This window comes from Bombus huntii, chromosome 12, assembly GCF_024542735.1.
Source record: "Bombus huntii isolate Logan2020A chromosome 12, iyBomHunt1.1, whole genome shotgun sequence".
NCBI classification, from domain to species: Eukaryota; Metazoa; Arthropoda; class Insecta; order Hymenoptera; family Apidae; genus Bombus; species Bombus huntii.
In genome coordinates this window covers 8,964,915-8,977,966 of record NC_066249.1, presented here as the reverse complement: position 1 = coordinate 8,977,966, position 13,052 = coordinate 8,964,915, and the positions used below count along the sequence as shown (strand labels likewise).

General features: G+C 41.7%; 1 protein-coding gene across 7 annotated transcripts in view; it reads left to right on the top strand.

The window, feature by feature from the left end:
- LOC126871593 (low-density lipoprotein receptor-like) overlaps positions 1-13,052 on the top strand; it is a 64,904-nt gene that overhangs the window by 30,091 nt on the left and 21,761 nt on the right. For all 7 annotated transcript variants that reach the window (XM_050630560.1, XM_050630561.1, XM_050630557.1 and 4 more), the window contains one exon: positions 129-251. In XM_050630560.1, coding sequence (XP_050486517.1) covers positions 129-251 — 123 coding nt within the window. The remainder of the gene's footprint in view (positions 1-128; positions 252-13,052) is intronic.

Genomic DNA, 13,052 nt, shown 5'->3' with positions numbered 1-13,052 from the left:
CAACGACGCGTCGCGATGCACGTGCACGCTGCTGCCGTTGTTGCTGTTGCTCCGATTGGCGTGCGTCGTGCACCTCGTATCGGCCATCGGTGACGATTATCATCACGATTACGAACGTGCGCTTGCAGGTCCGCGCACGTGCGCCGACTCGGAGTTCAAGTGCGCCAACGAGAAGTGCATACCCGGAACCTGGCACTGCGATGGCGAGGATGATTGTCACGATGGCTCTGACGAGGATCCAACGGTCTGCAGTAAGTACTTACGTTCTCTTCTTTCTTTCTTTCCTTCTTCATCTTCTTTATCATCATCGTCGTCGTCGTCGTCATCGTCATCGTCATCGTCATCTTCTTCTTCTTCTTCTCCTTCTCCTTCTTCTATCTTGTTCGATGGAACGATTCTATTTCCTCTCTGTGTCGTAGTTAGTTTTTAGCAACGGTACGATGGTTATGGCCGGAATAAATTCGACTCGAAATGATTTTCAATTACGCGGCCATGCAAGCTGACAATGGAATTGCGAGGATTTCCAGACGCCGGGTGTAGATCGTGAGATTTCCAGACGGTTTTAAGAGAATATTTTCGCGCAAAGATTTTTCCCATATTTCTCCTTGTTCCGTGCTTCTTTTCTTCTCTCTTCTTTTCCGCCCGATCATTTTTTATCGTTAACGAGCTCCCAAGGAAAATACCCCGGGGTTCCTTGCTCTAATTTCGCGATAAAAGTTCCCTTAAAAAGTACGTCGCAAGTACGTTCCTTTATCGAATATAAAAATTCGGAGACCGTAGATGGATCGAGGATTAAGGTCGCGTTTATACCGAAGGTAAACGGAGAACGATCGCCGTACGATTCCGATTAAACGTTTCTCGTTGGATCGATCCTCGATATCGTGGTTTCTCGATCGATATAGTTTTTTCGTCGAGCAAATATCTTTGCGCTGCCGGTCGAGCCGATCCGAAAGAGAATATTCGTTCCGCGAAACTTGCGTTTGCTTTTTCCGTCTTCCAAGCAACTTCCCTCGCAATTTGCAGCTTGTTCGCATCGGCCATCGGATCGTTCCCCTTTGCTCTCGTCGTCGAGATCTCGATAGCCTGTACGGTACGTGCATGGTAAATTCCTTTCTTTCGAGTATATCGTCGCGATACTCGGCGATGAACGTCGGAACCATGTTCCAGAATGTACGATCTACACCCTGCGGCGATATTAATTACACGAACCGGAGTCAGCTATATAACTCGCGTAGACCGTCTCGGAATTACGAGAGTACGAACTTGGCTTGGCTGGTGGAGTTTGTAAAGTCGAGCAAAGGGCTTTCGACGAAGACGCGAACGTTTCGTAGGTGCGAGAGTCCCGACGTCTTTCTTTAAAAAGATTCTTCGTTATGATCTCGCTCGGAAAGCGAAACGAACCGAGACACGGTCGTACAAGTCGCAGCATCCCGCGAATCGTGAATCGTCAATGAGACTTACGAAACGCAAACGTCGAAGAAAGCTAGACTCGTCGATGTGGCTTAACGGCTGACATTTATTTATCGCGTAATAGTTGCAACCTTTAACGAGCAATCGACCACGTTTATTTATGAAAATTAAACGCGCGAGCGTTTATTTTAAGATAACCCTGACCAGAGTTTTTCACGAGATTGCTCCCTTTTTTTTATTACGTTTTTCATATTACCATCGAGCGTGCAAGTTATTGTTAATCTCTGTCTATTATTTTCGACAAATTCCACTAGCCAATAACTCTCTTCTACGCGTATTCGCAATTTTAATCTTTGCCCGTCACTACGATTTTCCTGAATCGTTATCGATTTATTATATCGTAGTAATATCTATATTTCTTGTCGTGGCCAAAGTAAACGAAGATCGTTTCGAGTTGCACAGGCTAAAAACCAGGCGCAACCGGGGACAGCTGTCGAGCTCCCAGAATTTTTAAATTCCTACATTTTCGTACTTAATTCCCAACGCCAACCAACGTACACGCGCTTGCACGTCCGTGCGAAGTATTTAATGGAACAATACGAATGGATTTTGTCTCCCCCGTTGCGCTGTAAGCTCATTTGTTCGTGAATGAAACCGACTAAAAAAAAATATATATATATATACACACACACACATATATATATATATTAATGTATATATTACGCGTATGTATACGTACGTACAGTGTCCGACAAAAGTATTCGAACGCTATTAGAAATTTGTTAGGTATATGTTTTACAAGATATTCCAAAATCTCGTTGGATCTGTAAGGCGACGCGACCGTATTACATCGATAAAATCTGAAACCAATCTCGAACTGTATACACGATCGAAGCTACGAGATATCGGTTGCGAGAATACCCTTCGCAAAGATTGCCAAAGTATTCGTAATTATTTGTTACATCAAGAAACCGCGATATTCGGTAAGACCACGTTTTTTTTAGCACCAATTGTACGTTCAAGGCTACCAGTCGTGCTGTATACCGCGTATATCGTATACCAAGCTTTTGCGTATGTTTGTCGTATATTCTAGTAAGCGTACGTTTACGAGAAACGTCCGACAATTTTTCTATATATTTTCGGATTGGTTTCGAATCATTTATGCCGCCACGACGACGATAGTCGTGTCTCGTTGCAATGTCAAGGAAATTTCAAACAGTTTCGTACAATGCACGCAATATAGCCATAAAAATTTTCCGTAGCAAGTGTCGGAATACTTTCGCGAGCCGCTGTACGTACATCTCGGGACAAAAGTGTCAGGGCGGTCGCAATGCCGATCGCAAGATCGCGTAAACTAAAGCGCGCAACGAAGGTAACGGGAAATGGCGTGTAATTTGGAATTGATGCCGGTATGCCAACGATTTTGTTGGAACACGCGTGCAGCTTGAAATATCGAAATTATCGAAATTATCGAGATATTAAAAGCAAATGTCCCGAGACTTTTGCGCCAGAGTATACATACGTACGATATATGCGACAGCGCATGCACGTTAGCTGCGTCTGGATGCGCGCAAGAAAACTTGGTTCGTTACGTTTAACGGCGAAATTATTTGTGGAACTAAATCGTATCGGTAAACAGAGAATTATTTCGACCGTGGCACACGTGCGCGCGTGTTTCGTTCAAATATCGGTTGGTCCCTGAGAAAGAGGGAGACGGGGGAGAGAGGGAGAGAGAGAGAGAGAGAGAGAGAAAAGTTCCTGTTTCATGGATTCAGACAAACCATCTCGCATCGACGCGATTAGCGCGTTTCATATAATTCTTATCGTACTATTTTACGCTACGTATATATCTCGCTGTATCTTGCATCTGTGTGTTTGTATATGTTGTTCATATGTATAAATATATATTTTATTATTTTCCAGAGGTAGATTGTTGCGCGATATCGCGTTATTAATAATAACAACGGCTCGTTCTGATTTCGTCGGGCAAATACCGAATTAATATTCATGCTCGTGCATTTCCAGCCACGACATATATCCATCCGCGATAATTAATATTCAATTATAATGGGCTGGTATGTAAATGCGGGGAAACGGTGTGCGCCACCGCTGATTACTTTCCCGTTTTGGTAATTGTCCGCGCGATCGTCGTTCCATCACCATTATTTACAACTATTCGACCAATTACGCTACTCAAGCTCGCTTTCCGCCGATTACGATCGGTTACGATTCCGTTACACGCGTACGACCGCTCGTGAAATTCCGTCTACGTCCTGTGAAAGTTGGAAATGTCATTTTTGCGTTTCGTATATCGCGCGTGTTAGGTAAAACATTTTGGAATTTCGCTGGCATCGTGATGAAACGCGACCTTCGCGATTACGTTGCTCGAGATCGTCGAGGATTCCAACATCGATCCGTCGCGCAATTAAAATACGAAGGATCGATATATCTCGCGAATTCGTTTACAAGCAGCAGCAAATTTCAAGTAATGGTCAATTTTTCAGAATAATACGTAGTCTCGATCGTCGTTTTTCTCTGCGTTTCGATTCGCGCAGCTGAGAGATTCAGAGTTTCACCGACGTTATTTAACATCGATATTAAAAAAATGCTAGGATACAACGTAAACAGCCACGTTGAACGTATCGTATAATAGGCGTATAACGAGCCGTTTAAATACTTTTACGATCTTTCGGATGTATTATTCGCGTCGAATGCTATATTTTCAAGCGTGTTTCAAACTCTACCGACGTAACGACGATAGCGGTGTTTCGTCACGGTGCTAACAAAGTTTCAAAATGTTTCGTATTACTCGCTCGTAATATATTCGCAAGAGGTTTCCACGACTGTTCCAATATTTTCGCGAGCAAATCGTATCGAGATAAAATTTGACAGAATTTCGTTGCAAAGTTGGCGCGCGTTTGCTCCATAGATTACTCGATGGATACGTTTTACTTCGATAAAAACGACCTTTTTGTTTTCGGAAGGGGTATGAAAAATTATACCGGTCCGTAGTATCGATCGAACGTTGGGGAATTGCTTCTTAACGGTGAGACAGGAAACGAGCAGATGAAAATTACGGAAAAGTAGGTCATTGTTACGACCTTAACGTTCGAGTCGAGTTAAACGCGTTAATGTTTGAGAAATTCCCACGAAATGTACATTTTTGGATTTTAAAGAGAGTTTCGCAACACTCGTTATACGATTACGAAAATTAGGGCTTCCGAGTGCAAGCTTTCGAAAGAGATGTCTCGACGTTTCGCGTCGCAGTTACCTTCGTTAGGAGTTGAATTTGCTTTTTAATTTTTTATTATAAAGTATAGAATCCGCTGCCAGGTGGACGTTCGTTAAACTCTTCTTACATCGAGTTTACGCAGCACGATAAGGCGGATATTTATGCGTTTATAGGATATTTAAAAGTGTAAAGCTGTTACAGAATGTAACTTCGCTTGTAATTTCGGATGAAAATATAAATTTCGAAATATCTGCGATTTAAAAACGATAAAGATGCTCGATCAGAAGCTCGAACAGCACGCGCGAATACGTTAATCGGTATCGATCCGAAATTTTGGCGTATCTCTTTCGAAAGAACGTGGTTGGCACGCGTAAGCCTCGATTTTTTTAGATCGTGCCTTGATCGCAAACAGAGAGACGCGCCACTACCATACCGGCAGTTTTCGATTTTTATTTGTTTCTGTTAAGTAGAAGGGTCGTTTACCGAGCACGCGGAGAGCGTGAAAAATCGATGTTTGGTATTAAAAAGCGATACTTCTCCGCCACGGTAAAACGATACGAGTTACAAAGCTCGGATAATTAAAGTACTTTGCCGCTACTTTATTAAATGAATCGAAAAATATCCGATCCTTCGTCGATAGCTACTATCGCTATTAATTTCGGCTTTCCAATTTCTTTTCCAATTTTTCATCGATGATGCCTCTATATTACGAGTATCGTAACACACCAGCTCATAACGCGATTTATAGTTCCGTTGATCTCGCAACGATTCAGAGAGCGAGAAAAGCGACTGACGTCGATCGCGTTTCGCCTTTTGATCGATAACGTGTTCTAATACACAAGGTGAGAAGCTAGAACCACATAGATCGGAAAATGGACGATAAATGTACGACGAATTAACCGATGCGATTTAATATTCGTCGAACATTAATGAAGGTGAAAAATGGAACGAAATATGTGGTTTTTTCGTCTGACTTTGTAATCGAATACGTCTAACGCAAGGATAATTTTAACGTTGAATCGGTCGACGATCGATCGAATTTCGAAATTGCTCGTCTATTTTTCTCTCACGCGTGCCGTATTTTTCACCGGCTTGCCAATACTTTGCTTGAAAAAAAAATTGGAACGCGGTCGGGAGTATTCTTTCGCTCTTGAGGAGAAACGCGAATAAGGCAAAGGTCGCTTTTGTTACGCGTCGTTCGATCGGGTCGCGTGAATTAATCAGAACGAGTCCGTTGTCCATCGATCGATTATTGAAATTAAGTCTTACAAGCCGTGGGAACGAGCGAGCCTGTTCTCTGGCGACTGATTTTTGGGAAGAAGAAAGAGACGCGGCCGAAACGTGGCCCTTCGATCGGCCCTTGAAACGCGATTCCCTCGCCGCGAAAGCAGGTATGTGAAAGTGCAACTTTTCGGACCGGTTTCGCGCAGGTGAAGCGGATTGACGCACGAACGAAAGCTACCGTTAGTTTTGAAACGCTTTTGCAGGCGAATATTTTCGACTGCTCTTCTCGCCATCGCACGGAGAAATATCGATGGAAGCTCGTTGAACTCTGAACGCAGAGTAAAATACGAAAAAAAAGAGGGATATCCGAAAACAGGAAAAAAAAAAAAAGATGAAAAAAGTAGCCTGGATAGTCCTATGGAGGAACGCGTGCGACGGTGAACGTAGCATGTTTCGTATCTGCGAGAGAATTAGCGGGTATTTTAAATTCTAAATTTATCGTGAAAAACTGTGAAATTGCACGGTGATTTTGATCCACGAAGGACGTCCAGTATGGTGGCTGATCTATAATCAAGTTACCTACGTAATGAAAACCTTTTCGATGCTTTTTTCATTCGAAAAAAAAAAAAAAAAAGAAAGGAAGACAAAAAAAAGAGAAATAGAGAAAGAGAGGAGAAAAATCGATCATAGAGCGTGCTTAACACGGCGATCAATGCGTACGCGGTGTATGCACTTCAGATTTATGGAAAATTAATGCGGGTTCCACGTTATTTTATCCTCCAGTGACGCTCGACGATTTTATTTTATTACGAGGTCAACGAGTAGCTGATCTGCGATCAACAGCGACGCGATAAGAATAGGAAAATCTAGCGTTGGCTTTTTTTTTGTCGCGTATAAAAAAAATTTGGTTTTTTCTATCTCTAACTAGGCAACTACGCGGTACGTAGTTATTAGCGATAGCAACGAAATACGCTTTTTGGCTCTATAACGACGTGAAACGAGAAACACGCGCGTGATCTATATTAATCCCTTCGATTTTATCAACGCCTATATGCGCTAAACGAAATCCATTCTCTTGCTCTATGAATACATTTGTGTATATGCATTGGAAATTCCATTGCTGCGAACTATGTACGTTCAACGCACTCTGTAGTCGTTTTCTTTCTTTCTTCTTCTTCTTCTTCTTCTTCTTCTTCTTCTTCTTCTTCTTCCTCCTCTTAACGCAAGTACAAATCGAATGTCTCTTTTTTAAGTTCGATCGATTAACGTCTCAGGCTTTATTTTATTCGCGATCTTATTACATTTTCTTTATTCTTATAAAGAGATAAAAAGATAGAGCATCGACGTGTTTCATCGCGTGGATTATCAAGTCCGGTGAATGGACTATGCATCACTGTTCGACCGTAATGGAACGTCGTATGGTAAAAGTTCCATCCGCCGATGTTGATATACAGCGTAAGAAAGAATTCAAATCGAAAGGGTTAACTCTTGGCGGTTCTAGCAGCCTTGCACGTTTTATTCTACCTGGTTCACGCTCGGTAAACTACTTGTAACGTTATAACATTGCGATATATAACGTTATCTTTGACAAATTTTTAACGAACACTGTACCGTTCAACGTTGTACAAACATTGCTACGTGATACGCGGAGCAGATGGTTTTTTTTCTCTCCCCCTTTTTTTTTATCAGCTAGATATTCGCTGTATTTCGAAAAATTTCTGACAACGAGATTCTCGGATCCTGTACGTACGTTCGAGTACAGCAGGAAAGAGCGAAGAACGAATCGTAATGCATGATTTTAAATCGTAGCTGCTAAGGTTAATGCCGAACGAACCACCTTTCGAATCGTAGCGATAATAAATATGTTCGCGAAACGTTCCTGCAAACGTTCGAATACTCGCGCGAGCCACTCTGTATTAGACATGTATATACGCGTGGCCGATGATTTCGACGAGAGCGGATAGTTCAACAAGTAGCCGATCCATAATCAAGCGTGACAGCGGTACCTTTCATTCGGCTCTTTTGTGTCTAGCTGTCCGTTGTTCGCGCGCGTTCGAACCTCGGATAGTTGGAATTTACAGAGAGTTATTGGACATTCCAAAGTTCTGAATTTACGCTGGCGAATTACGCGGCGATCTTGACACGGAAATCGAAAGAGTGTACGCGGTTGATTTGCGATCAAAACCGATCACGGGTACAGCACCGCAGAGAGAGAGAAAGAGAGAAAGAGAGAGAGAGAGAGAGAGAGAGAGAGAGAGGGAGAGAGAATATCATAATCGGCGAACCCTTTGACCCATGGCTTAAATGACAAACGCGGTTTTATCGTTGTAATTAAATAGTTCGGTATTGACGTTGTTTCGCCTATCGATACGCTCGATAGCGTGACCTAGATGCGTGCCGTACAGATCAATCGGGTAAATTCCTATTCGTCGTACGGTTTTGCTTTGTACGCCACGCGGTCGTCGTCGTGGTTAATGGAATAGTTTGATAATGACATTCCAATGTGTGCGTAGACTGCAGCTCGGATTCACGACGACGACGACTCGCGTGTTTTCCTTTGCGCGCGGAATAAACAGCTTGCCGCTTAGGTACATATCCGGAGACGCGTGTCAACGTTTGGCGCGATTCGACAAATTCGAATAGAATGTCTATTTATATATGTACGATTCTATCGGTTTTACGTGGACGATACAGTTGTAACGTCGATATCGTTGGTCATGCCGCTATCGATCCGATCTTAGCGTTACAGCGACACCTGCTTCGCTTGTTTCGTGCATGCTACGAGCGGAAGGTTGCACCGCTTCCGCGAATAGTGGCATGCCGTGCGTCGAGCCAGCCCCGTAATGTCGTTGAAACCACTCGCAAACGTTTCTTTAACGTCGTTCTATGAAACGTAGGTTTTTTAGATCGCGTCGCTATCGATACCAAGCAGCGATACGCCCTGTCTCAAGATTGCATTTTCCTTCGCATTCCTGTCGTCTATTCTCGGTATTTCTACTTTCACGCGCATTCCTATTTTTTTTTTAAATCCAGAGACACGGATGGTCGAACGATAGTTTTCCTTTGGCGTGCCAAACTCCACGCTCCGTCTTCTTTCCTCGCTTTCCATTTTGGTACTATACACGCGCGTAAAGTATATTTATTTCCGTTAAAATGCTCTTTGTATCGTTTGTTTGCTACACCTTCTACTTTGTTCTTCGTTCTCGTTCGAGTACGTACGTTGAATTTCGCGTTATCCGGTAGTTCTTCCGCGTGACGAAAACTTGATACGAAAACGAAACGTAGAACGTAGTAATAAAACGACAAAAGCAACGAATATCTTTTGTAGCCACGGTGAATAATAAAATGAAATTTTTCCTTTGTCGCGCTAAAGTCAACGTTCTATTTAGTTGTATTAAAATCTGTATTTCGTGTTTATTTTGGTACGGCTTTGATTTTGAAATAAATACTCGAATAAGAGTGTAACAGCGTGAAAGTAGTTTATCCGATATAAAGCAATTAAATCGAACGTGACTCGAGCCATAAAGCGCGCATTATGATAATGGTTTCCTGTTTTTTCTCTTTTTCTTTTCTTTGTCTTTGTTTCTCATTTCCTCTTTTTAGCAAAGCTTGCGATTTTCACAGAAATTCGGAGCGTCGATGTTTCATCAATTTAGATCGTTTACTTCGTAAATAAAACGCGCGCGAGATGAAAATAATTGCGACGATGATTTTCCAAATCTAATAATACCGGAACGACAAAAGCGATTCGGTAATTTTGCGTACGTAATTGTTATCTTGAAACACGAGAGCTCGCGAAATGCTCTGTAATACGAAAATATGCATCGACCGTGTCTTCGGCGTTTGTTAAAACATTCATTATCGGCATCAATAGGCGATCGAACAGATAACGCGTTAATTAACTCGACATCGAAATTAAATTTACTTCCGTGTCAATTAATCCGTTAACTAGGAAAGACGAGAGTTAATTCCTCGCCCAAATCGTCCATATTTTCATCGTGCATACCGATGCACACCGGTGTACTTATTAGCGCATTGCTCCAATTAAAATAAAAAAAAAAAAAAGAAAAAAGAGACAAAAAAGAATGTTTGCAGTTGCAAAAGTTAAAACAAATTTAATCGATACCCGCTTTCGACAATTTTTGCTTTTTGCGCCAATTACACCGTCAACTGGGAGACGTACTAATCGCTAATAATTTATTCGCTGCAGTATCTCTCCCTCCAAAAAAAAAAAAAAAAAAAAAAAAAAAAGAAAAAAGAAAAAAGAAAAAAGAAAATGAAAAGAAGAAAAAACAGCTATCTATTAATCGATCTATTAATTGAAAATAATACAGAGTCGACTATTATGCATATCTCCAGCGTAATAATTTATTCGACGTTGCGATATCGCTTACGAAACGCTAGAAAAAAGGAAAGGGGAGAGAAACGTAACGCCGCGTATTTACAAATTCGCAGAAAATTAAAACCGATCTACCCGGTACATATACGCTTTTGTTAATTGCTATTTTTGTGAATGAAAGAGTTTCCGAGCACGGCAAACAAAATTCGGTTAACCGGTTGAACGGAGTTTTCCAGCACACTCGGGAAAAGAAAAACAATCGGAAAAACGTAAAACAAACGAAATATTCCGTATACATGGCGTTCTATATGTACGAGCGAACAAAATTCTCGTTGCCTTATTCGATGGGACAGACGTTGTCGGGGGCTCGCGATAAACGTTTTCGTTGGATCGATAAACCGGTCGAAGCGATCGGTGCTAAGATATAATTTTTCATAGCTCGTTATCCGACCTCTTGGCTTGACGTATTTGCAAACGGTAACGCTATAGCATTCGCCTTAGCTCGTTCGATTTACATAACTCGTGCTCGTTGCGGCAGAGCAAACGTCTCGAATGTTTCTCGAGCGGTCTAATCAATAGCGATACCCAACGACGTCGAGTGGCGATGAAATCGATTAATCGGTTTCCATTTTCCCCACCGATCCAGGATCCCCGTGGTTATTCATTATTACGCGGCAACAGTACGGTTTTAATATTAATTGCCTGGTCCGTGACGCGGACCCCCTTTCTATCGTTCTACAGTTTCAATATCGCAGAGCCAATTAAACGTAGAGACCGATAAAAGACGGAAATCAAAGCGGAAAGAGCGGGAGGAGCTGCTGCAGCGGCGAGACGATACGATATGCAGGTTCATAGAAAAAAAAAAAAAAAAAAAAAGGAAGAAAGGGAGGAAAAGTAGATAAAAATTAAAAAGAAATACAAAATGGGTAATAGCGAAAATAAACGAAAGAGGGAGGAGAGGATCGCCAGGTTGCTCGAGTTATTCGCGTATGAGACGATTAATCGAGAATATAGGGAATTAGCGGCGCGTGCAAAATGTTTGCGCGAAACTACCGCCTGCCCACGTGGTGTTCCTTTAATCGGAAAAATATCGGCAAAAATCGGATCGCACGGAGCGTATGTAGGTCGTTGAAAAAGAAATCCTGGTCGTGTTACATAACGACGCGAATTATGGAAGATTAATTACATCGGTCGGCACGTTGCTTTTTCTCCGCTAAACTGCGAGCCTTTTTGTTCTCGAAGGTCTGTTGTTCCGGTCTGTACCGTTGATTTTTATTAGCGTTGATTAAGAAAACACAAAGTTGCTAAATACGATATTCTGGATCGCGCATACAACGTTTGAGAAGAAACGTCGAAATACTTTAGTTTTTTAATTAGTTAGCTTTGATGTATTTAGTTTAAAAATCCAAAGAGTTTGGACGCGGATTTCCTTCTTCGATTGGAGACGTTTTCGAATTACGAATAAACTTAAAGACGATCGTTTGCATTTATGTTACAGGCGAGAGATTTCTATAGTTGAAAAACGGGATATTTTCTATCTGCGATCAAAAATGGATATCCCTTTGAAATTTAGCTTTCGAATTTTTAATTCTGGATTCAATTTCTGGATCGATTCTCATACGCGGGTATACTCGATGGGTAATAAATTTGAATTTGTCGCTAGCTGTTGTAAACGAGAAATTGTTTCAATTTGAAAATAAAATACCTCCTATGTTCGATCAAAGCAAAGTATCGCTTTAGTTTTCCAAATCTTAAACCGTACGAAACACGCGACAGGACGATGGATATTTCTTTAATATTCTCTCAAATCTCGAAACATAGCGTACGTATCTACGTTATTTACGGTTAATGCGCGCATGTAACTACGCTTAATAGAACAAAAATAACGTATCAGTCTCTTCTTGAATTCGAGTTTATACGCTTGTTATAATTCGATATCCGGATTTGTCGTCATCTTCACATAAAATTTACGATTCGTTGTTCTTATAAAAATTCATTAAAGATTATCACCTATATTGGAATATAACGATCGAAAATCATATATATATAATTCGTATAATTACAGTAACTACGATAAAACGCTCGTTAGAATCGGCTAACGATTAACGCGAGCATTCGCGTGATCGATGCACGAAATTGCAAATGATGTTGCATCGATAACGCGACGGGTCAAAGGCTAACGAATATTTGGGCGAACCGACTTCTCCTCCGGCACGCATCCGGCAAACATATCGGTCGACCGCGTTCGGCATCGCTTGTAATCTGCTAACGATGTCGCATTTCTCTCGCTTTGAAATTGCACGGGGAACCGTATCGATTTTGCGACAGCGGAAGACATATAACGTGATAACTAGCGACGTGAAAAATTGCGTTGCACCGCGAACAAGTCCGCGACAATAATAAAGGGCCTCTCCGACCGCTCTCTCGTTACCGTGCAAGTAATTTCTGTCGAAGAATTTCCAACAACCACGAAAACGGATAATAAATGGCAATTAGATTTTTATCGCGCCTGCCCTTATAGCGTGATATCAGCTTGATCGTGTCCTTGTCGAAACGAAAGAAATCGACCGTTATGATCGAAACTTCTATTCTCTCGTATATCAGTCATCGTCGGATGTGTAGCATCGTCTAGATCTTTTTATCTTTATGGCTTAAAATATATTCGTTGAATTATTTTCCGTCGCTTTTCGAAACACTACCACTGACAAATTAATACGGCCAGCCTGCGTTAAGTCGAATAGTCTCAATACCTTTTCGCCGCGTTTCACAGACCGTCTTTATCGAGTACTCTTGTACTCGGGGCAAAGAAGAAAGTTGCGCGGCTCGTTGTTCTAGAATTAACAGCTT